This window comes from Kogia breviceps, chromosome 6, assembly GCF_026419965.1.
Source record: "Kogia breviceps isolate mKogBre1 chromosome 6, mKogBre1 haplotype 1, whole genome shotgun sequence".
Lineage (NCBI taxonomy): Eukaryota > Metazoa > Chordata > Mammalia > Artiodactyla > Physeteridae > Kogia > Kogia breviceps.
This window is the reverse complement of record NC_081315.1, coordinates 143,008,257-143,032,920: the sequence shown is the minus strand read 5'-3', so window position 1 is coordinate 143,032,920 and position 24,664 is coordinate 143,008,257. Positions and strand designations below refer to the sequence as shown.

The window sequence follows — 24,664 nt, the reverse complement described above, 5'->3', positions numbered from 1 at the left end:
CCTGCTCTTTACACTGTGGCTGTGAGCACAGCCTTTCGCCTCGCTGGACTCATCTGTAAAATGAGGGTGAATGAGAAAAGTAATTTTCAAACTAATTTCTTGAAACGTGTGCAGTCCCCTCCCATCCCTTTTCACCTAGAGCTGCGCCTGCAAAAAGGTGCTAAACCTGGACGTGGTCTCACTTAAAGGTGATCAGCTGTTTACTGTTCACTCATCCACGGTCACTGCTAACAGGAAAACGTAATTTTGTACACACTGACAGTGGCAGTTAAAGACCCGTGCACCGCACTCGTTGAGTCCCTGGGTTTTGCGTAATCGCGGCCTGGATCCGTAGCACGTGTAGGTGACAGAGGCAGCGCTGTCTCCTCACCATAGGCTCTCCCGGCCTGGCTCCACGAGAGCTCTGGGTGTCCCGCTTCTTTCAGGGAAGGAGAGTGGCGTGAAGGGTTTCTGCTTCACTGAAGTCTATTTTAACTCCTCATGCTTTGGAGGAAAACCTGGTGTGACACGGAAGTGCCACACTGAGACGTCACGCGCTGTCCCCCGTCCTGATTTTGAAGGCTGGCTCATACCATCTGTGAGGCTGAAAAGCTAAGGCTCCAGGGGCAGGCGGTTAGAAAGCAAGCAGTGACACTGTGTGGTTCTCAACCTGTTTAATATGTAAAAGGGAAGTAGGAACAGTAGGCAGAGTGTCGGTCTTAATACATTCTCGGAATGTTGGCCACCCAGACCCTTATTCTGAATAGCTGATTATCTTTCGTGACTCAGAGAGTTTAAATTCTGGAAAGACCTCATTAATTCCATGGGAGTATGGTGACTAATTTATCATGAGAATTAAATACAGAAATTTAAAGGCTCCGAGCTAACAGCAGGGCAAGGACTGATGTGACAGTAATAGCTGGAGTTGATGGGGTAAGAGGCAACCAATCGTAAAACTACATTTCCCTTGTAACGAAGCGTTTTTAATACTTTTAACATAAATTATACATTCATTATGGTGTTTGTTTAAAAACAGTCAAGCCTAAATAAATTCTTCATACCATCAAAAAGATACACATACTGAAAACCTGCTTAAACACAGAAGTTTCTCATTTGACAGCTCTCAGCCAGGGCCACGCACATTTACAGGGAGCTTTTGCTTCTCAAGCTTCATGAAAGTCTGGCAGTCATTTTATATAAAAAATAAGACTAAAGTTAAAACCTCATCAAACTAGGAATCTGATGTAGAAAATCAGTGACATCAGAGTAGCTAAAGCCAGTGGTTCTCAAACTTCCGCCTGCATCCGGGTCACCAGTAAAAACAGCTCTGCGGGCCCCACCCTGGAGTTTCTGAGGACTGGGGCGGGGCCCGAGTACCCGAATTTCTAGCAGGTTCCCAGGGGATGCTGCTGCTGCCAGCCCGGGAGCCCCAGGTGAGAGCCACTGGCTGGAACACCGGCGGGAACGTAGCTCGGCCTCCATCTCCGCTCGGCGGCAGACAGGACCGCGCTCCGCCCGCCGTCGCTATCCTGCGGGGCGCCCGGGAGCGACCGCGCTGCCCGCCACCGCGCGCTCACAGAGACGTCCTGGGCTCCTCGTGAGGTCGCGGGGAGCGCTTCTCTGCCCGCGTGCCGTGCGGTTTACAACTAAAGCCATGTACAGTGTGTCTGAAGGGCTTATTTAATGCTGAAACGTTTACCCCTAGAGGACAGAAGAACGTAAAAAGAAAGGAAAGGCACCGTAATTAAGTCGTTCTTGTTAATGATGAGGTTTTCTTCCTTTTTCTTTCAAATAACTTCACTTTAATGTAACTTCAAGCCCAAACACTCTGGGAGGTGAACAGTCTTGCTGGCCGTGAGGGAGGAGAGAGAGGCAGGCAGGACGTGCCCCGGGAGGAGCCGGCCGCTCCACCGACTCCGAAGCAGGGCCTTGGGCACAGGAGCCCCGAGCGGCGGGAAGCCGAGGGGCCCCTCAGGCTCCGGAAGGGAGGGCCGTCCGGGTCCACGAAGGAGCGCCCCTGCGAGCGTCTCTGAACAGGGCCGGGCAGAAGCCACCTCTGAGCGTGGTTCGAGGCGGTGACCCAGAGAAGCGGTGCCCGGGCCTCGCCCCCGCCCAGCTGAGCGCCTCACGCCAGCCCGAGTAAGGTGCAGGGCCAGAGTCGCAGCGAAAGAGGTGCCTGCGACCGGGGTGAAAGCCGTGGGGGGAGCTGGCGCCAGAGCCCAGAGAGCCCCAGCCGCGTGCCTTCTCAAGCGAGTTCTTGGCGCACGCAAGCTCCCAGAGCAGCGCGGCAGAAAGCAGCCCCAGCTCTGGCGCTCCGTGCGGGGCCCCGGGGCCCCCGAGACCCTAGGGAGCCTGCCAGGGGCCGCTGTCCCTCCCGCCGTGAGCCCCCCGGGAACAAGCCGGGGCGGTCGGACTCGGGAGCTCCGGACGCTCCATTTGGCCAACCTGTTCCGCACCCGATCCCTCCTCTGCGGGCCCTGCGGACGCCCTGCCCCGTCTTTCCCCGGCCTCTCTGCCACCTGCCCTGCGCGGCCCCCACCTCAAGTGCCCCGTGCCGGGCTGCGCCGGGGTGGCAGGTCACAGGGCGAAGCTGGCAGCCCGGCTCTGCCCACAGCACGACAGTCACGCGCCGAAGGGAAGAAACTCACAAATAAAGGGAAATCGCCCAACCTCCTAACATTCTCCAAACGGAACGCTTAAGGGCAAGTCGTCATCTTAAAGTATTACTTTCAGGACTAAGTTAAAATAGATACTTGTCTCCCCCGCGACCTGATTTGAGTGTTACTATTGCTTCTAAAGAGGACCATAAAAAGAACTCAATTTGTTTAAAAAGGAGGAACGGGGGAAAAAAGCGTGTCCTCGCCCCTCCCCTCCCCCCCGGCCCCCCCCACCCCCACCGCCCGCCCCGGTCATTTTGGCTCACAAGCTTTTTAGCATCATCCCAGGTCTCCCGGCGACTCGCCTTCAGGAAGCATCCCTGGAAATCCAGCCACTCTCCGTGAGGAAGTTTAAAATCCTTTTCTTCAGGACCTTGTCCAGGTAGCTGGGCAGGCGGCTTTTGGAGGGGATGCCCTGCCGCTTCTGGAGGTGGTCCTTGATGATGATGGTCTTCACGGTCACGTAGCGAGCGGGGCTCAGGTTCACGGAGCTGCAGAGCACCTTCTCGCGGTCCGACAGCAGCTCGAAGCCGGGCAGGTTCTCGATGGCGGCGAACTCGCCGTCCTTGCCGTCCTCCTTCCCCCGCTTGGAGCCGGCCGTGTTCTTGTTCTCCTTGCGCTTCTCCCGCTTGTGCCGGGCCGCCTCGTACTCGGCCGACTCCTCCATCTTGGTGATGCCGTTGCGCCGGTACCGCTGCAGCTCGCGGATCTTGGCGCGCAGCATCTTCTCCTTGTGCATGTTTTCAAACAGGTCGTCGAACTCCCTGCAGGACATGAACTGGTAGAGCGGCCGCAGCTTCAGCCGCAGCTCCCTCTCCTCCTTGGTGACCTTGCGCTTGGCCGTCTTCTCCTTCTCCTTCCTGTCCTTGCCCAGGAAGGCGGGTACCAGGTTGTAGTCGCGCGCGATGTTCTTGCGCCGCTGCCGCTCCTTGAGCTTCCGTACGTACATGTCCACGTGCGCGCGCTTCAGCTCGATCTCCACGTCGTCGTCGTCGTAGTTGACCGAGAGCCCGCTGATGAGCGTCTCGGCGTCCTGGTCGTACTCGATCTCGTAGTCGTCCCGCAGCGGCATGTAGCCCAGCTGCTGCTGCTCGGCCACCGAGATGTCTAGGGGAGGCAAGGGGGTGGTGAGGCTGGGAGACAGGGGGCCTCCACTGGGGCAGGTGTGGTCTGTCACCCGATTGGGGATGGTGTCGGGGATGCAGGCTTTCCCCAGGTTTCCGTGGATGTACATGCTTACATAATGCTCCATCACTTCCTGGGGAGTCCGGGAAGCGCCGACGTGAGCAGCCATATCCTCCTACAACGGCAAAGGTCAGAGGTCATTTCCAAAGTCAGAGCCTCAGTCTCAGGAGGGCTCGCGCGATGCCCTTAACGCTTTCACGGAGGTTCACCTGAACTACTTCCTATGGCACCGTTACAGCCCCCTCCCCAGAGACGCTCTCTTGGGCTGGGCTGCGCGGATCACGTGGAAGTCAGCGCTAGAGGGAACCTTCGAGGATTCCGCCCGCGAGAAAGTGAGGACCCAGAGCGGCGCCAACGCGCGCGGGGTCACGGCGCGAGCTGGCGGCAGGGCGGGCCTGGCACCCACGTCCGAGACCCCGACTCTCCTCCGGGCCCCCTAAGCGGGCGAGCAGAGGCCCCTGGCACGGGCCGGGCGGCGGTCTGGCTGAGGGGCTCACAGCGCGCGGGCGGCCGCCTCGTGCCAGCCCACCTCTCCACTCCCAGACCAGACAGCAGACGCGCCCGGGGTTCCAGCGCGCTGCCCGCCCCCCCGGCAGAGAGGGCCGAGGCCCGGCGTCCGCTGTCCCTTTCCTAGGGGGCGGCCGGGCTGAGCGGGGAAGAGCCTTTCAGAGGGGAAGGCGGGCGGCACTTGCGACAGCGCCCGTGGCCTGGCGGCTGGAAACGCCCGGCTGCAGGCAGGCGTTCATTCCCACAGAAGGTAACTGCCCGCGAACACAGGGTTATTAATGGGAGGAAATCGTACAACTCCCTCAATCTTTTCCTCCTGCCAAGAGGCCTCTTCCTCAAAGTCAACCGCTAAAGCCACTTCAGAAAGTAACTGCCCGGATCCGCCGGCAGCCACTCGGCACCCCGCCGGCCTCGCTCACCCCGCGCTCTGCCCTCCCGGCTCTGGCAGCCGCCGGGGCGCCGCACAGGCTGCCTTCAGCCCCCGCGAGACCGGGACGGTCCCTGCACCCCCAAAGGCCAAACTGGAACCCAGGAAAACAGCCGGTCTGCTCGGGCTGACGCTGCTGACAAGCTGGGCACGGAGGGGAGGGGAGGGGAGGGGAGGGAAGCGATTAGGAAGGATCCGTGGCACAGTGACCAGACCCGGCGTCCCTCCCGGAGGTGCCGCACAGAGGGCGGGGCTGAAAGGCACCAGAACAAAGAAGGCAGGGCCAGGACCTGACTGCATTGCAAGGCCTCTTCCTGAGCACCATGCAGGGAAAAGGGAGGCCCAGAGCCAATGCTAGACTCTGTCTCATGGAGAAACGACATGGTTTCTTCTTTAAAAATCACTCTTAGTAGGCTTCCCTGGTGGCGCAGTGGTTGAGAATCCAGCCTGCCAATGCAGGGGACACGGGTTCGTGCCCCGGTCTGGGAAGATCCCACATGCCGCGCAGCGGCTGGGCCCGTGAGCCACGGCTGCTGAGCCTGCGCTCTAGAGCCCGCGAGCTGCAACGTCTGAGCCTGCACGCCACAACTACTGAAGCCCGCGCGCCTAGAGCCCGAGCTCCACAAGAAAGACAAGCCACCGCAATGAGAAGCCCACGCACTGCAAAGAAGTGTAGCCCCCGCTCGCCACAACCACTGAAAGACCGCGCGCAGCAACGAACACCCAACGCAACCAAAAATAAATAAATTTATATAAAAAAGAAAAAAACACTCAAAAAAAAAATCACTCACTCTTAGCATCAACTCTGTCATTACCCTTCCCCAGGAAGCATTTCAACCAAAAAACAACAAAACAAAAGCAAGTCACAACCATTCCCAAAAGCTACCGTCCCTGACCCAGGCTGGCCACGCCCTCCTCGGAGCCTTGAGGCCCACAGTAAAGGAGCAGGAGGCCCCCCTCAGCGCCGGTGAGGCTCTCGTGGACGGTAACGGTCTTCCCCCCACCCCACGTTGGGGCCCAGGAGCGCCTGTGACACACTGGGAAGACACTGTCCCTGACCCACGCCCTTTCGGGAGCACGTCGCCCTGGTGAGCGTGTCTGGGGAGCGGCCTGCCCGCCTGCGCCTGCGCTGAGCCGCCAGCTCCGGGAGCCGCGCCCCGCAGCCCCTCCCCCTCACCGCAGCTTCCACCCGGGCTGCGCGGCTAGGAACTTGGGCCCAGGTCGGGGCCCCGTCCCCGGGCCGGTGCAGACCTGCTGTGAGAGCTCTGCCCTGCAGCAAGCCGGCTGTCCACCCTGAACCCCGGCGACCTGCCTCCCAGAAATCATCAGACGCTCAGCGCACCACACTGAGGGTAAACTGTAAGCCCTGAAGGAACACGAGGATTCTCAGCAGTAACGTTGCATCTGAGCAAACCAAGGTGTTTTTACTGACCTGAGGTTCTCTCCATCAGTCCCGACACTCTGGGAACAGAGAGCAGAGGCTGTGGGGGCAGCGAGGAAGCCCGGGGGCCGCGGGCCGGGGATGCAGCACCCGCGTTCGCTGCCGCGCGGGGCGGCTGAAAACGCACGCAGCACAAGGGTGTGTTCACGCTGCTGCCCTCGTGCCCTCGTGCCCTCACGGCTGGGAGACGGGAAGCTCTCCGCCTGTGGTGCACCAGAAACCTTCTAAGGACACACGACTCCAGCCCCGCCCCCCAGGGCATCGGGTGCGGTTGGCAGGGGGCCACTTCGCTGCACACCTTCTTATGACTTAGCGTTTTCAACGTTATGAACGTACTGCCCATTTTTAAAACTACGGAGAAGTCCCGAGCAGAGGGAAGCATCAGGAGAGGGGACCCCGGCCAGCTCTGTTCCCCACTGTGAGGCCAGGGCCCGGCAGCCAACCCCAAATTACAGCCGCCCCACGATCACCGGGCCAGCACTCCCCACAGGTGTCCCTGGCCCAGAGCCACGGAAGGAAGTGTGCAGACCCAGAGCAGACGAGACGTGGCAGCTGCCTCATCGGGGGTGCTGGTGGGACCCCGGGCCTGTCTGTGCGAGAGCTAATGGCTCCGGGCCAATGCTGGCTCCCTGCACTAAGCGGATGCAAGACGCTCACGTTTCGCGAGGGGTTGTGTGTGCTGGTTTTTCACTTCTGAGTAAGACTACAAGTATTTTTTAAGTAAAGTTAAATTCTGCCTCAGTTCTCTGTTTACACAGGTCTGAGATTTTCATCCAAAACGTTTAAAGAAAAAACATACAGCACCCTTAAAAGACACGGCTCTTGGGTTCCGGGGGGCGACACGCCAACGCTTCCGTGGCTCCACGCCTCGCTCCGCCAATACCCACACTCCCGCGGCCGCGTGGAGGCCAGGCGGGCGGCCGGGTTCCCAGCCCCGCTGGGCAAGCAGGCCACACAGCTGTGGGCCCTGCGCAGACACCTCAGTTATCCAGCTCCTCTTCAGGTAACAAAGGGGGTCTCTGGCTCCAGAGGGACCCGGGCGATGGGTATTTATGAAGCCACAGATCAGTGGGGCTAGCGCCCTGGCCCTGTCACCAGGAGCCCAGGAACCCCCATCAGCAGTCACATCAGCCACTGCCTAAGGCAGGCCACCGCTAGGAGGGACACTGGCCACCAGCTACTGCTGAGGGAATCGCCCGCCAGGGGCCACCACATTAGCTTAATGAGCAGTGAGACAGGCCCAGGAAAGCACGCAAGATCCTAGTCTCCAAGGACCCTCACACGGTGAGGGTCATGATGGAATAGTCTAAATGACAGCGGTGACCCGGCTCTGATCCTAACGGGAGTCCACAGAAGGCAGACGGGTTCAGGGAAACGAACCTATTTTAAAAGACGATGGTTAAACAGCAACAGCACTCCTACCCCAGGCCCGGCTCCCTGCTCGTCACACCCTTCAATCGTGTCAGTGGTCACACACGACCAGCCCACACAAGTGACAGCAGTGTCCCATCGCCAAGTTACGGCGTCCCATGTGACAGCAGGAGAGTGAATGGGAGGGAAGGTCTTTCCCTCACATGTTCAAGGTCAAAGCTGTTGCTTAATCAGGATGGATGGACAGACAGATGGATACGTAGATGGACAGAGGATGGATGGAGGGACAGATGGACAGAAGGACAGATGGCCAGACAGATGGCTGGGCAGGCAGAAGCAGCAAAATTGAGTTTGGGGGAAAGAGATCTGAAGAGAAAGTTCACTTCAAGTACAACGAGAACTAAACAAGGAACACAACTGTATCCTGCGGTTGGGTCCTCGCGCACCACAGCACGCAGTAACACACCGGTAAGTAGCCCGAAGTCTAATGCTAAATAAATGCTTAGAAAAAAAGACTCCCATCTTTGCAAAAAGGTAAGGAGAGTTAGGTATGCTGCTTCCTTAAGTCCTCCGAAAAATAAAGGAAAACGTGTCTCTCAGACACTGAACTGGGCCCGTGAGGTCTACTTGCCAAGGTCACTAGATCCAGGCCAGGATGCAGCCTCTCCAGGAGAGGAAGGAGGCCCCAGTGGGCAACAGCCCCACCGGGCTCTCTGGCTGCTCTGCACGCCCTCGGGCCTTTGCAGGCGCACTTGTGCCAGCCTCCGGCACCTGAGCAGGGAAAGGAGGACAGAACAGCCCAGAGAGCCGTCAGCACTGCGGGCCGGCCCGCTCCCGCCAGCGGGGCTGCCTCGGGGTCTCTCCCCTCCGTACTGGCCGCTCTCGCCTGAGGCGGCCTCTGCGCCTCCTGACCTGAAGGTCTGCTCGCCAGGCTGCTGTGCCAACATCCGCCAGACAAATGCCAACTATTCTCCACGTGCACAGGCTGGGGCCGGGCTTTGCGACCCACTCCTGGCCCCAGCCCTTCACTGCTCAGTAACTCGGACGAATCACTTCTCTGCGCCTCGGTCTCCGTGTCTGACTTACGGAGGTAACGCTACCACCTCCTTCGCGGGACAGAAGCGGGAGTTGATGAGGTGACACGTGCACAGTGCTTACCCAGTGCTGGGCACAGTTTGCCCCCATGGATGCTGGCAATTGTTACTACTACGAAGCTGTCAGCGTCACTTCCACAACCTGTGTTTATTCTCAAGACCCAGATCACCTCCTCCAGGGAGGCTTCGATGAGCCCCAGAACTAGGTTCGGATTCTGGCTCAATTACTTACTAGCATGGGATCCTTATCCTCTCAGCTTCTGCTTCTTGATCTGTAATGCCTCCTCTTAAAGGGTTTGGGTGGGATAAAACAAAAATCATCATGAATAGTAACAGTTAACGTGTATGAGCCTGTATATCTGTCACCTCATTTCATCCTCCTAGCAGTTCCCACGAGGTACCATGACTTTTACTCCCCACGTTTTACAGACTGGGAAAATAACCCTAGGTGAGGCTACCCCCCAGGGCACCAGCCAGCACCCGCCCACCCAGTGGCGCAGGGCACACCAAGAGCAGGCCGTGCAGTCAACTGCTTTCTGCGACGTTCAAAAGGCAGCGCAAGGCCCCGCCGCCGGGCTCCCGCTCTCCTTTCCAGACGGACCACATCACAGCAGTGCGGCCACGGCTCCCTCTCTACCCTCCGGGATGTGCGAGGGCACTGCACGACCTACTTCCTCCCGGGCAGAGAAGTCAGTCCAGTCTTTGCGCACAAACCAGTGCCTTTAACAGAACGACTATCTTTAGCGTCACAGAGCATCATGCTTCCTGTGCAGGTTGGCGGTTCTGCTCTAGAGCATCCTGAAGAGCGCACATCCTTTCTCGGCGGTAGCGTCTGCCTGGAAGGCGGAGGTCCGGAGGCTGGCTTCGCTCCGGAGGCTCAGGAGCCAGGCCTGGGGCGGGCGGGCGCGTATCTCCCGAGAAAGGCGCGTCTCCAGCTTCCTTTCTCTTTAAGGGAAGAAGCCTCAAGGGCCCCGGGGGCGGGGGCAGAGACCCCGGGAGCAGCCAGGACACTGCAGGGGCCCCGGGGCAGCAGAGAGCGAGTGGCCTGCGGGGCCCAGGGCCCAGGCGGGAGCCTCAGAGCCGCTGGCCCAGGAGGGTGGACTCAGAGCCGGAGGGCGCCCCGCGGCTGGCTCCCCCCCCACGGCTCTCCTCGCGCCCAGAGGCCGTGGGGACAAAGGGCTGGAGCCTGCGACAGTGACGCGAGCAGGAGCCGGGCCCCGGCCCCCCTCAGTCACTCCGTACACTCGTCCGCCTGCCCCGCGAACCAAATCTGGGCTTCGGACCCGGACCCGGACCTGCAGCCCAGCCCGGGCCTCCGCGCCCCCGCGTGCGCGTGCGCCCTTCTCCCCGGGCCGGGCCAGCCCCCTGCGCCGGAGCCCCGCGCGCTCACACGGGGCCCTGGACGCGGCCATTGCCTCCTCCAGCCCCGGCCGGTCCCCTTTCACAGTGAAGAGCACAGCCCGCCCGCCTCTGGGGGCTGGGAGGCCGCCCTGGGCCGCCCACCCCGCGTCGTAGGCCCCAGACCTTCCCCTGCCTCCCAGCCCGACCCCTCCTCCGGGATGTGCTGCTGTCCGGGTCAGGGCCGCCTCCGACCGCAGAGGTCGGTGACTAACACGGGTCTCTTGTCTGTGCTTCCAGGTCATCAGCCACTCCAGGGGCCCTGTTTCCCTGGGCCACCAACCCTGTCTGCTAGGTTTTTTAGCTGGAAAGTTCTATAAGCCTCCCCCCAGTTCCAGGTTCCCTGTCTGCCTCCCTAAACTCACTCAGGATTCACCAGTTCACACAGGGGACTGGCCCTCAAGGGGACTAAAGCCTCTCAGGTCAAATCAGGCCGCCTGTGAAAGAGCTTGAAAAAGCTGTGTGCCCCACTGCAAAAAAACAGCATGGCAGGTCCTCAAAAAAATTACACAGATCCAGCAATTCCACCTCCTGGTATTTACGCCAAATAATGACTCCAACAGATATATGCACACCTATGTTCACTGCCGCATCATTGCCAACAGCCTAAAGTGGAAGCAGCACAAGTGCCATCGATGGAAGGCTGGAGAAACAAAAGGTGGTCCATCCACACAACGGGGTATTGTTCAGCCTTGAAGAGGAAGGGAGTCCTGACACCTGCCCCAACGCTGACGGACCTGGGGAACATTATCCTGCGTGAAACAAGCACAAGCACGGCGTGAACCCAGCTACGTGCGGTCCCCAGAACAGGCAAACCCATACAGGGACACACAGCAGAACGGCAGCTACGAGGGGCTGGGGCAGGTGCAAACGGGGGACGGTTTCTGTCTGTGCAGACGTTCTGGGGACGATGGTGGTGACGGCTGCCCAATGTGAATGCACTAACGCCACCCAACTGGACACTTACACATGGTTAAAATGGCAAGGTTTACGTTACGTGTGTCTCACCACAATGAAAATATATACTTTTTTTTACAGAATAGAAGTTTTAAAAGCCACATGCCTTACTCCACATCAGTGGTTTTTAAGTAGGGTCCCTGGGCCAGCAGCAGCTTCACCTATGAAGTGGTTAGAAACGCAGATCCTCACACCAAGCCTCAGACCTGCCGACTTCAGAACCCGGCGCGGGACGGGGGCCACGCCGACCAGGTGATTCTCAATCACACTGCTCTGCGTAACCGTATGCTTTCCAGCTGGCTTCTCCGTCCAGGCTCCTCCCTCCTCCTCCTCCCCACCCGTAAAGGCAATTGAGAACCCCGCTGTGCGGAGGCTCACAGGATGGGCTTACCCGTTCCCACCAACACGCAGAAGGGACCTGCGCCTGGTTGAGAAGGTGACGGTTCTCATGGTCCCCAAGCGAGGCTCTGCTGACCCCCTCCGTTAGGACTCCCTGAGAACGTCTGGAAACACCTATTTCCAGACCTCACCCAGGGGCTACTCTGCGCACCTAACACGGGGGCTGACATAAAACGGGCCCCAGGTAAGTGTCGGATGAACAAATGAACCAACCACTGCACAGCGCAGTGATCAGCTCACATCCGGCATCACCCAGGCTGCCGGGTGCCCGTCGTCTACAAGAGTAAAACTCCTCGTTCAGGACACTCCGCCCGCCTCCGATAATCCGGCCGAATGTACGTGCACAAGCCCCCGCAGGGTCCACAGACAACTTGGCACCCTTTTTCAATCGGAAATCCAGCTTCAAGGCCAGCTTGAGCCCCACCTCCCCCTAGAGTCCTCCTGAGGACAACACCGTCTACAGGAGCCCAGGCCTCCCTCAAACTGTTCGATGCTCCAGCAAGCGAACGACAAACGGAGACTATTTCACCCCTGTGTTTACATCTGTGTCTGCGTTCCTGCAGGATCCGTGTCTCATGCTGAATCTGCACAGCGTCCGCCACGTGACCGGCTGCCCTGGGAGGAGGAGGTCTCCATACCCGCCGTGATGAGACCCTGTGGGCCCACCCGCCAGCCCTTCCCCGGTCTCGCCGTCACAGCTGTGTGTCCCCCACCCCCGGCCTCGCCCCAAACCCTCCCGGCCGCGCCCGCAGCCCCGGGACACGGCGCGAGCAGATGGCCCGGGCTTCACGGCGGCCTGTCCCCACGAAGTCCCCACGACCCCCCCGCTCACACGAACCATAGGAGAAATCGGAATGAAGGGTGTCACCCTCCTCCGCGCCACCGTCCCCACTGCCTTTCTCTACACTCCACGCTCAGCCCGTGAAAGCCGGTTCCTGCGCCCGCCGGTCACCGTCGCCCCGCCCCGTCCCACCCACTCACCTCCCCCGGGGCCGGGTCCAGACCTGGCTCCTCGCTGCGCTCAGGCCCCGGGGTCAGGCCTGTGTCTAAACCCCGGCTGCACCACGTGGAAGGCTGGGGCATCCTGCACGAGCACTTCAAGTTGTCAGAGTCGCTGTTCTTCAGCTGTAAACTAAGAGCCACCCCACAGCGCTGCTGGGAGGAGCGTCACCCAGAACCGGCGCTTGCTAACGACGGCGGGCGTGGGACACGCCGCTTACGCGCGCACACCTAGAAACGACACACATCTCAGAGCAGCAGAGGAGCTTCTGATGACGCACAGTGAGGCTCAGGGTAACGCAGCCCCAGAGAGCACAGCTACAGACACTAGAGCCAGCGCCTCGGCGTGGCCTGTGTCCCTCCAGGCCTGGCTAGCCTCCCCCAGAAACCCACCACCGGTTCAGCAGGGAGAAGCACCCGGCTTTGTCTCTCAGCTGAGCTGAATCTGCATTGTTAACAAGCTCCCCAGGTGGTTCACGTGCAAGTTAAAGTTTGAAAAGTACTGCTTTCGAGAACGCCCTCCCAGCTTCCTCCGATACCCTACAAATGTTTTAGTCCCCGGCTTGTTTTTTGAGTATTTTCTACAGTGCTGCAGGGCAGGCAGTGTAGACAGTGCAGCTAGGAGCACAGACTCTGAAGTCAAACTGTTCAGTTTAAAACCTGCTGCACTGGGCTGCTGGGAAGATCTCACAAGAAACGCAGGGGAGCTCAGCACGGTGCCTGGCACCCAGCAAGGCTCTCGGTCCACGCTGGTTATTTTGAGCTGCTACTGTAGAGATAAGAGCTGCAAGAATGAAGTGGGGAAGGGAAGGCTCTCTCAGGCACTGATATACGAGAAGAAAGCCCAGTCACGGGCCATGATCTGGGGGAAGGACTCTCTAAGCAGAAGAACTAGAACATGGTCAAGGAGGGCAGCAGCTGGGGCCCCAGAGGCAGGCAGGTGCTATAAGGCCTGCAGGCCCTCAAGTTCCATCTCCAGAGAAGCGGAAGCCACTGAAAGCTGATGTGGCGTGCCGTGTCCGCAAAGATCACTCTGAGCCTGTCGCCTGGAACGGGCTGCAGGGCACAGGCATGAAGCAGAGGCCAGGAAAGAGGCGCCCGAGGTGGTCGGGCGAGAGGCAAACAGCAGCCGGGACGGAGGCTGAGACACGCGGTTAGATTCTGGAAATATTCTGAGGACAGGGCTGCTACTGAACTGGGCCCAGAAGGCCCTGAGGGCGGTTCTTCGTTTGCAGCCCGAGTCACTGCTTGAGGTGTGAGATCTGGGTCAAGGAACGTCGAGATGTCCGGGAGATACGCACGAGGATGTCAGGGGTGGGTTCGCGATCGAAGGCTGGAGCGCACAGCAGAACTCCAGGCTCAGGACCAAATGCTCACAACACTGTAAGCGCCTTAAGACCCGGGTGAAGCCTCTCTGGAACATGCACAGAGCAGATGCTCAATACATGTCAATAAACAGCATTTCAGGACAAAGTGAGAAGGAAGGTTTTCGCGGGTGGCAATCACGATGCTGGTGCCTAGGTGAGAATTTGTACGGCAGTGTCTCTAAGGAGCTGGAGAGAAGAGTAAAGATTCCAGGGCTGTGGAACGGGTACTGGTCCCTTAAGACTGGCTCACTTTATAGAAAGAAAAGCAGACATAAGTAAACGCAGGGTGCGTCTGGGAACGTGGGGAGAAGTGTGGAAAGTCTTCCAGTAAGCCCAGGAGGAGGGGCATACGGTCGGCTCTTGTTATCTGTGGGTTCAACCCCACTTCGCCATTTTATACAAGGGACTGAGTACTGGAGGACTTTGGTGGCCTGGGAGGGTTCTAAATGCATCCCCCATGGATACTGACGGCCGGCTGTACTGCTGGAGAAGTGGCAGCAAGATGAAATACTGGTTCGGGGAAGCTGGGGGACCATCAGGTGGAAGGGTCTGGAAAGATGGGGAGCTGGGGTCAGCTCTCTCCTCCCTACTTCTCACAATGCCTGGGGGTGGCCGCACATCCTTGGCAGTTGCGGCCCACAGGACAGCCAGGCTTTCCCCTTCTAATAGGGATGAGAGCTTCCTCTTGCAGAGTGAAAGGAGCGCTCCTCGGGGACCACCGAGAGAAGCGCCGCCACGTCTCTTTCTCTCAAGGAGCCCGATGTAAACGAATCCAGTACAGCTCTCGCCTTTTCCTCTCAGATAAGTGTCCCCATAGAAACCTCCTGCCAGAGGAAGAGCTCAAAACCCAAGACGGGACGCTCCTGTGGCGGAAGCCACTGAGCCTTCCTCACACGAGGTCCTGGTGTCGGAGGGACGCCAGGATGAACAAGTGCCCGGCAGAGGACACAGGCCACAAAGCGAGCGGGGCCATGAGGGCAAGGTGAGCGCCTGCGAGGCGGTGGGAGAGCCCGCGGGCCCGTGTGGAGCTCGTCTGGCCTTCACCACCACTGTCCTCCAGGCAAAACCAACTCCCTCCTCGGGCGCCTACTGCTGTCAAGTCTGCGGACCTGCCTGTGTCCCCCGACTCCCACTCCGTCCGGTGTCTCGCCCAAGGGGCGCACTCGGCAGACACCTACGGAAGTAATCCCGAAGGCGGGGAAAACGGCCCTGGTGTCATACAGCCACGGTCCGAACCCCCGCTCCGCTACTTCCTGCTGTGTGACCTTGGGCGGGTGGCTTAACCTCTCTGCACCGGGTCTGGGGCGTGAACTGGCCCTGTCCCCCTGTCCCTCCGCGGCCGCGCCGAACCCGCAGGTGCGCCGGCCTCCCGGCCCGCTGCTCACCCAGTTTCCGAAGCCGAACTGCTCGATGGCATCCAGCAAAAGCTGCTCCTCGCGGCTGGTCCAGCCGCCCTCGGCCTCGGGCCCCCACAGCGTGAAGCGCCCGCCGTCCACCAGCTGGTAGCCGTGGTAGCGGCGGTGGTGGCCGATCTCGGCACCGGCCGAGAAGCACTCTGGACACAGCTCGATGTCCTGGCACTCGGTGCAGCGGAAGCGCAGCGGGCTCACCTCGGCCAGGCAGTACACGCAGTACTTCTTACCGAGCTCCGCCATCTTCCCCCGCCCGCCGCCCGCGCCCGCCGCCGCCGCGCCCGCCGTCAGCGCGCCGCCGCCCGGGCCCGCCGCCGCGCTCCAGCAACCGTCGCCCGCCGCCGCGGCCGCCGCCACCGCGCCGCCCCGCCCAGGCGCCGCCGGAGCCGGCCTGCCGGGCCGCGTCCCGCCTCAACACGCAGGCGCCCTCGGGCCGGCCCGGCCGCCGCCGCCGCCGCCGCCGCCGTCGCCCCGCTGCACCGCGCAGGCGCCCCGCGCGCGCCACCGCGCGGGGGCCTGGCCCGCCGCTCTGCGCCTGCGCGCCCCTAGCTCCGGCCGCCCGCCGCTCCCTGAGTCTCCCCGACGCCCCGCCCCAGGCCGGGCGCGGGGAAAAGGGCGGAAAGGAAGCGCGGCGGACGCGCCACGCCTCTCGTGGAGCGAGCCTACGCCCTCCCCCAATCAACGCTACCCGTCGTCCGCTCGCGACCTCTCATTGGCCTGCTCTTGCCAGGAGGCGGGGGGAAGGGGCAGGGCGTCTGGCGGACGTCCAGCCAATCGCCGGGCCCACCGCGCGCGCCCCTGGTTGCCCCTGGAAACTTAACAGCCTGCAGCCGGGGTCCGCGGCGCCGGCCCCGCGGGAGGGAGATGGACGACCGCTCCGACCACCCTGGGGACCCCGAGAAGGAAGATGGAGCTGTGGAGAGCCTGGCTTCACGGCTGTCCGGAACCAAAACCAGCTCTGGCCCCCAGTCCCCGGCCGAACCTGCGGAGCCGGAGCCGGAGGCCGTAGAGGCTTCAGAGGAAGGCGCCGAGCCGGCCGAGTCCCAGGAACGGCCGGCAGCCACCGAGGTTGCTGGCGAGAAGGGGCCCGGAGAGCCGGAGTGGCCGGCCGAGGCCGAGCCAGGGGACCTGGCGGAGGCCGGGCCTGAGGAGCCAGCCAAGCCGGAGCCCGAAGGCGGCCCCGAGGAACCAGAGAAGGAGGTGCGGGAGTTGAAGGAGGAGTGGGAGGACAAGGAGGAGGAGGAGGCGGAGGTGGCGCCAGAGCCGAGGAGGAAGAAAATCCCGTCGCAGGTCTCTCTGCAGCAGGCCACGGCCGGCAAGGAAGAGGCTGCGCCAGACGGAGAGGCTGAGCGCGAAGGACAGCTGGCGGAGGAAGGAGGAGAGAGCGAGGAGAGCGAGAAGCAGCTTGTGCAAGGAGGCCGGGCGAAAACCGAGGACGAGCTGGGGGATTTGGACGAGGGACTCGAGCTTGAGAGTTACGACTGGACTGAGGAGGTGCAGAAGCCGCAGGAGCAGCAGCTGCGCGCCGAGCTCCTGGGACAGTTCCGCTCCCTGACGGCGGAGCGGAACCGCTACCAGCGCTACAGCATCGACCTGCAGCACAGGATCTTCGAGGCGCTGCGCAAGAAGGGCCTGGATGCAGCCGAGGCGCCCGAGAAGGGCCTGGATGCAGCCGAGGCCCCCGACAAAGAGCAAGCATACCTACACCATCTGGCCATGCTGGAGGATCTGAGGAAGCAGGAGTCAGATGACCTGCGCTGGTACCACCGCGAGCTGGACCAGCTGAAGCAGCAGTGCAAAGAGAAGCTCTCCCGGGTGGAGAAGGAATGGCGACGCTTGCAGGCACTCAAGAAGCAGGTGGTGATGCAGGCCATGGGCAGCTGTCGGATGAGGGGTGGTCGCCAGGCTGCCCTGCGAGAGGTGGAGCAGATCCAGGCATTGGAGAATAAGAAGGAGAAGGAGATAAGCGCTGTGAGGCTAGAGAACGTGCAGCTGAAGCAGAGTTTGGTGCATTTTGAAAACAGGATGAGGGCCCAGGAGGACCTGACAGAGGGCCTGCTCCTGATAGATTTTGAACAGCTTAAGATTGAGAACCAGACCTTCAATGAGAAAGTCGAGGAACGAAATGAGGAGCTTTTGAAACTGCGCAGCAAGGTGACCAACAACGTGCAAGTAATAACCCATGTGAAGGAAAAGTTACACTTTGTGGACATAGAAAATGCGTGTAAAAAGTCAGAGCTTATGGAGATTGAGGCTCAGGTGGCCCTAAAGAGGGACATCTTGACCAAGACTAAGCAAGCCCGAGACAGCCTGCGGATTGACAACATCAAGCTGAATCAGAAGTGCGGGCTTCTGGGCAAGGAAGCACTCCTTCGGGACATGGAAGAGAAGGCGGACAGGACTGAAGAGCTCAGCCAGCGCCTGGAAGCCCTGAAGCACCATCACGCTGGGCTTATTCTGTCCTGCAGAGGCGTGAAGCAGAAGATCAGGGAGGCCGAAGCCTTTCTGCCTTCTTGACGGGAAGAGTCAGCAGAGCGTCTTCAATCTCAGCAAACTTCATCCTTCATTAACTCTTATTCTCCATTTCTTGCCATTCTTCAAAAGGCCTATGATGTCTGGGATGGAATTGTGTTTTGTATTCTTAATTTTTCAGCTTCCCAATTAGTGCTGCACACAAAACTGAGTTAGTACTCAGTTCATACAGGGTTAAGTAAAACAGGTACAGAGGAACAAACAGGGATGACCTACTCCTCATAAAAAGCTGTCAAGAGCCCTTTTATATCTGAGCCATTCCATAATTTCAGTGTCCCGACACTGAGGAGAGCTGTTCTTCCTCCATGTGTGAGAGGGTTCGACAAGTTGGCAGGGGGCCAACAGCGTTCCTGTGCATGAAGCTCAGCGTGAAACGCCCCTTGAATGCATCGAGCGGTGTGGTCCCGAGTCGCCCGCTCAGTTCGGACCTCACCCATTCCCTTAGCCTAAAATTGTTTCGCATGTAAGTAGCACTAGCTTCTGGGGTAATAAAAAAGTAGCCAGGAACAGGAGGAGTGAGAACCAGGGAGAGGAGCTGACATTCCTTCATCTCTCCTTTTCCAATGAAAGGAGGCTCAGTCTGTCTGCTTAACTGTGGATGTTTGTTTCTGGCTCAACGAGTCTTCAGTTCTAATGAAACGTCTTTCTTGGATCCACGAAAGAAATGCATTGATCTGTACCAAGAAATGAAATTTTGTTTTCCAGTGAAGACAGAATGGTGACTGTATTGTGTATTTTGCCAGGTGCAAAATATATGGACTGGTGACTGCTGACTGTCCGTAAGCCTGTTTTCAGCGAGATATTTTCGGATCTTGGACCCTCACTGTGCACATGATTTTACTCTGTATCAAATATTAAAATGTCTCTCATTCCTTGAGTTCATGTGTGAAACACCTGATAGGTCTATCTCCTTAACCTGGAATCAGTGATGAATATTTTCTGGTTTCTTTGATGCTTTGGGGAGCTAGGGGCTTGGCTTTACTTCTTCTTAATCTTAGCTTGAATTTTGAGATGTGCAGATTTGGGGTTAACAGTATCCTCCCATCCCTAAACTTAAGAATAAGAAAGATCATAAGAAGGGTGATCTCTTTTTTTGGTGCTAAACACCTTTAGAAACCCTTCTTCTCTGGGCAGATGACTCAGTTTGTCGTGAGAAAATCACAGTAACTTTCCTCTTTGGATGACATGATTTTGTTTTCTAAAGTGTGTTCCCTTTAAAGCCAATAAACGTTGATTAAAATTCCTTTTCTTCAGCGCACATACACTTTTTTATGCCATTGTACTTAGCGGAGCACACAAACGTTAACAAGGAGGGGAGTAAAAAGCTTTGCCTTCCTGCTTCCCTTCTCATCCTCTACAATTTCTGTCATCTCTCCGCCCTGTCCATCAAGACCAAAGTGAAGTCGTGAGCCGCTGACAAACAGAACTTGGTTCTCCCGGTGCCTCAAACTGAAAGCGACACCGGCGCACTAGGTTCTGTTGCGGCTGAGGAGGCTTGAAAGTCAAACTGGCAACAGGCTCGGTGCCTTCACCAAGCGAGCAGCTTTCATTATCGGTGTCCAGCCCCTTGGTTCACTAGAGAGAATAGGTATTTTCAGCTGACTCTGAACCACTGGCAGTTACCCAGGTGGATCCAAACCTTTCCTCATAAGCCTTCAACCCAGTGACCAGCAGGTCTCTGAGAGCACAAAGATACAAAATAGACTGAGGAGGCTGGCCTTGCTTTAAGCAGCAAAGCTGCCGACGGTCTCTCAAATTACATGACCTGTGCTGGAGATGTTCCAGTTGACTAGAAGCTAAATAATCTGTTGATAATTTCATAACGAGGTTCTTTCTAATTAGATTATAGGAGAACGCTTGATCGTGAAAGAGCAACACATTCACAAACTTTTAGATAGACTGCTGTCCGAGGAGAATGCCAGGACCCTAAAGCATCCTCTCCCCGGCCTTGCTGACAGCCCTCTGCACCCCACAGCAGCCTGCGTGCAGCCCCACGCCAGCCTCCACCCCCCGCTTTGTGACTGTCTGCTTCGTCCTCTGCGCCCCCGAGACCAAGGCCCCGGAGGACAAGGACTGTTGGCTCACCACCCTCCTTAGTGGCCAAGCACACAATCCATGCTGAATAAACCTGCCGGACTGATGCATAATGTCAGCCTCATTTTCCGAAAATAAGGCTTACTTGAATGCCTCGTGTATGTCAGGCACCAAGTTCTACGTCAGACTCAGAAACAATTACAGGTAGAAAAGAGGATTTCTCACGAAGCAGAGCCACTGAAGAAAATGACAGGGGGGCAGGCTTACAGCCACGGAAGAAGGACATACACAGAGCTGTCCATTCCAGTAGAGACCCCGCCTTGCATGAGGGGAAAGTTAAAGAGTAGTGCCTGAGTTTGGACTAGAAACCCCTAAAGCTACGATCATTTTTATGAACACTAAAAGGCTAAAGATTTCTTTTTCATCTCCTTGTCAAAAAGTACAGGGCCTGAAAAACGCAGGCACGAGAAAATTTGAATGAGGTGTTACAGGAAACTAGCCTTCTGGGTTTTTTTGGTTTTCAACACTTTATTCTAATTTTGAAATACAAACGCACTACCACTTCTAATCTTCAGGTAGACAGCCAAGGCCTTCCCTTAAGGGTAGATTCTTTGATTCTCGAATGACTGCACCCATTTTGAATTGTCTATGGATTTCAGAAACTTAAGATTTCTTGTAAAATAATCTCAGCACGGGCTCCATTATTATTTTCTTTCAAAATCCTGGCCACACCACTTCCTACATCAGGCCAGTTGCTCAGCCCCTTTGTGCCTTTTGGTGTTCTTAGTACCCACTTCACAGTTACTGTGAGGGTCAAACAGATACTTTATATAAAGGCTTAACGTGGTGCCTGACACAGAGTAAACACCCAACAGATGTTAACTATTTTCCAGTTGTCTCACCCGCACCCAGTTCAACAGCAGTTTAAAAAGATTAGCCTTTTCAAAGCTTTTAGTGTTCTTAGAAACAACAATTTCTCTTTGCACCAGCGGCTCACCTAACATTAAATTGTGTAAATACGGTAACTGCTACCCTTGGCAAAATCAAACTTTGGGACAAGAATCAGTGACTTACACGCAACCCGTAGACGTGCGCGTGCCAGGGGGCAGCCTGCTGGGTGAGGAACATTCGGGGCGAACCAGCCTCTGTCAAAAAATTGGTCCGAGTCGGACGTGTCCACTGGCACAGAGGGTTTTTTGTTTGTTTCTGGCAGCCGTCGGCAGGGGTGAAGCAGGCACTATCTGGATAGAGCTCCAGGCATCTGAAAAAGAAACACGTTTTTATTGGTAAATGAAAATCATTTTCTGGTGACGTCACACTGGTAATTTTTTACTACCTAAGTGGAAATACATGTTCATCTGCAGCCGTAATTTAGATTTCTGACACTCAACAGCGGTGCCTGTCTATAAAAAGAGTTAATGCACCCCAATCTGGTACTGTTTATGTTTGAAACTTTCAGGTAAGTCTTAAGTCAGAGTGATGAAGCAAGCAAATGGTATGAGTGAACAGGCTTCCAGGAGCGTACCTCCGCCGCTTCCCATCTCTAAGTTCCCTCCGCTGGCCGCGCCCTTCCCCTGGTCCACCTGGTGATCAACAGCTCACCCCAAGGCCCCACTGGGTGGCCGGCACCTCCCCACCCCACTGGCAGCACCTCGTTCCTGCCTTCTCGGCAGGCTGCACACTGTCGGTGGGGGGGGGCGTTTGAACTGTCAGCCCCCCAGTTCCTCTCGGGAAAACGGTCCCCAACTTCCGCCCCCACCCAGGGCTCGCGCGTTGCAAGGGGGTCCTCCCCAGGGGCCGGCCGTCGGGCATGGCTCTACCTCCTCCGAGCTGAGGTCAGAGGTCCCAGAGGAAAGCTGCCGAAGGCCCCAGAGCAGCGTGTTCTCCGGGGAGGGGCGTTTCTGAGCAAGGGCTGGGGAGCCACAAGGCCAGAGTCTGAACCCCAGCTCTGCCACCAACTGGCTGTAGGGGCCCAAGCACATCACCTCCGAGCCCCCCCTCAGAAATGGGGCAGTGACGGAGCAGCCGTGGACAGCAACGAGGTCAGCCCCGGAGCGCTCAGCCCGGAGCCCGGCGTGGGTGGAGCAGTGAGCGAGCCCCTCGGCCTGCGGAGCACGGAGAGCGCAGGGCAGTGGCCCGGGGCGGAGAGAGGGTGAGCCGCGCGTCCCCGTGCACCGGAAGGAGGAGCCGCCGCCGCCGCCGACGTTACGAGGCTCCGAGCAGGGTCGAGGTAGGTCACGAGCCCGGCGGCTGGCCCAGAAAGCCCGGTGACCTGCTCGCATGGGCGGCAGGCTCAGGGATGCGAGCAGGCGAGTGCGGCGGACACGCGGGGACGAGGGGCTAAAGCCACGGGCGCTCAGGCTCAAGGAGCAGCAAGGCTGGGGCTCCCCTCCGCCTAGAAGGGGTGCCGCGCTCACTTTCCGACCCTTGACCAAATTACCGTAACTGTACCATCTTCTTTATTTAACTGAGACTAGTAAGTACCTTTTAAAATACTCAAACAGCATGATACTCAAATTTTACCGTTCTTCGGGGAGAGCGCTGCTCCGACTTCAAACCAAACTGCCGCCAACGTTAAGTAACAATGTTACATGACTTTTATTTAATAAAACCACATATTTACAATTGAAAAAGTCCTAGTTTGATACACTTTACTAAATAAAATTAAAGGTTAACTGTACAAGCAGTTAAAACATGATATGTAGCAAGTGTTATCAGGGGTTTTCTATCAGCAAACTATTTAAAATAGTCAAAAACTGAGCAGTTAAAAAGTACCCTTTAAAGTGAACGTTTTTCCAGATGGGATTTCAATGACTGGTGGGGACACGGCATCCGACTCTGAAGTGCCAGCTGCACAGAGGTCCCAAACCTGAAGTCTCACATCCTGAAAACCAACAGCACGGGAAGTGGAGAGGCCAGGCTTCCAGGGGCTGCACTTCAACTTCTGCTTCCGGTTTTCCTAAATGAGAATGTCAAGCAGAGAAGCACAGCCCTGTGCCGTCCGGCAGCCCTCTGCGGAAAGGGGCGAAGTGACCCTAGACTGGGACTTAGAACTTCCCGGCCTCTGAAGTGGACACATCAAACCAGCAAGAGCTCGTGTGGTCCCTGGACGGGTCGGGAAAACCTCCTTTGAACTAAAGATGTGGAAGTATTCCAGATTGGCCTGGAATCCTGTTTAAAAATGTACTGCATATATGGTGCTATCCAAAGAGATTTATGTCAAACTGACAATATTGTTGAGGGCTGGGGTCTGACTACACATGAAGTTGCACAAACGCATTCTCAATAACTTGCCCACGCCCCTTGCTGCATCGCTTTCTGTCACCACTTAAGGAACATCTTTATGTACAGTAAGAAAATATATACATCTTTCAAGAACAGAAAGCCCATGTCATGGAACAAAACCAAGTACATCCGTGAGGAACGGCGTGACAGGGCTTGCGGCCCATTTCCCAGGCCGGGCTCAGCCTGGGTTATATACTCAGCCGCAGGAAGTCGGGGAACGGCTGTGTCTGGAAGGCTGCCGAGAGCTGGGTGGAGACAGAACACCTCCTCCAAGAGGTCAGGCAAGTCAGCATTTAAAGGCTGAGGCAGACAGTGTACACAAGATGCTCTGCAACCTCCCTGGAGAGTTCAGCCAGGAACACGGGGGAAAAAAATGACACACGGAACGGAGCTGGGACGGAGGGCATGACGGCCACTGGCTCGGCACCTTGCTTTGTACCTGAAGTGTCATCGGCGGATATGGCAGATATAGAAAACCTATAAAAATAATGCCGTAGTTAGGCTCTACCCCAACCCGTGTCTCCCTGCTGCACGCTATGCTCTCAGAGCCGAGGGCGCTCGCGACATCAGGAACCGGGTCAGCTGGGGGCACTCGCTGGGGGTGGGGCAGATGGCTGAGGAGGGCTGCAGGGCGGCAGGGGCCCTTGAACCTGGCCTACCGAGAGCGCCAGAGACCAACATGCCAACGCGTTAGCATGGAACCGGTTTCCACGGACACTGGCCTGTCCTTTGGACTCTTCTGTGCCAAAACTGTTCATGTCTTTGAATTTGGATAACCAAAGTTCTCAATACAAAGTTCTCCAAATTAGTCAAGGAAAAGCTAGAACAAAGAAGTTGCTCATGAACTTGGGGGAAACCAGCTATGCGGGGGGAAAGGCTGCCGGCACGGCACGGATACTGAGAATCCTGACCCAAGATGTGCGGGCTGCTGGATGCGTGCCGTTAGCTCCCCCGTCCTTACGACCGTCCGTCTGTAAGTCAAACGCGTGCGGCGGGATCAGCGCGCAGGACCGCGCCTGCCGTTTAGGGGACAAGGGGAGTGCGCTGGCAGGGCAAGGGAGCAGCCCCCGACCCCGCCGTGCTGCGCCGGCCTCCACAGGAGCCAGGAGGATGCACGAGGGGGCAGGTCTGAACACCCTCTTGCCTCCCCTCTGGCTCAGAGAGGCCGCCGCCGTCCGTTTCCCACCAGCGAGAAGCCCGTCTCAACTGTCGCGGCGTTTCTGTGCGCAGCTCCTCCTGATTGGACTCCTCGCCGCCGCTGGACAAACGTGGGCGCAGCGTCCGGGACCGCAGGGCTCCTGCCGCAACCTAAGCGCATGCGCTGTCGGCCCTCCTGCTGGGGTTTTGTCAAGGCAACGTGGTAGAAGGTCAACCTGAAGGTCAGATCGTGTCCCGGGGAGCCCATGCGCACTTGTCAGCGGCTGTCCTTTGAGAAAGAACCCATTTTCCTGTAATGTTATCTTTGGTAGTTGGGCTTTAAAAACATGACCTGCGGCCCTGGAAAGATTATCTCGGGTAACTAAATCAGCAGTCCCTTTCTGACGAAAATATGTAAATATGAGCCAATAACATCTCTGAGGTCTCCCAAATAACATTTCTCATGCACCCTGGCTATGAAAA

General features: G+C 57.8%; 2 protein-coding genes across 3 annotated transcripts; one reads left to right on the top strand and one right to left on the bottom strand.

Moving 5' to 3' along the window:
* Positions 1-638: 638 nt before the first annotated feature.
* TADA2B (transcriptional adaptor 2B) lies at positions 639-24,605 on the bottom strand. Of its 2 annotated transcripts, XM_067036731.1 has the most exons (3): positions 22,535-24,605; positions 20,834-21,020; positions 639-3,936 (listed from the first exon to the last, which is right to left on the bottom strand). In XM_067036731.1, exons 2-3 carry the CDS (start codon positions 20,885-20,887, stop codon positions 2,944-2,946), a joined length of 1,047 nt encoding a protein of 348 aa, XP_066892832.1. In that variant the 5' UTR covers positions 20,888-21,020; positions 22,535-24,605; the 3' UTR covers positions 639-2,943. The 2 variants fall into 2 exon arrangements, with proteins under 2 accessions (XP_066892832.1, XP_058922222.1); XM_059066239.2 differs by lacking the exons at positions 20,834-21,020; positions 22,535-24,605 and adding an exon at positions 15,167-15,451.
* CFAP184 (cilia and flagella associated protein 184) lies at positions 15,990-18,602 on the top strand. Its single transcript, XM_059066235.2, has one exon. It carries the CDS (start codon positions 16,058-16,060, stop codon positions 17,708-17,710), a length of 1,653 nt encoding a protein of 550 aa, XP_058922218.1. The 5' UTR covers positions 15,990-16,057; the 3' UTR covers positions 17,711-18,602.
* Positions 24,606-24,664: the final 59 nt, after the last annotated feature.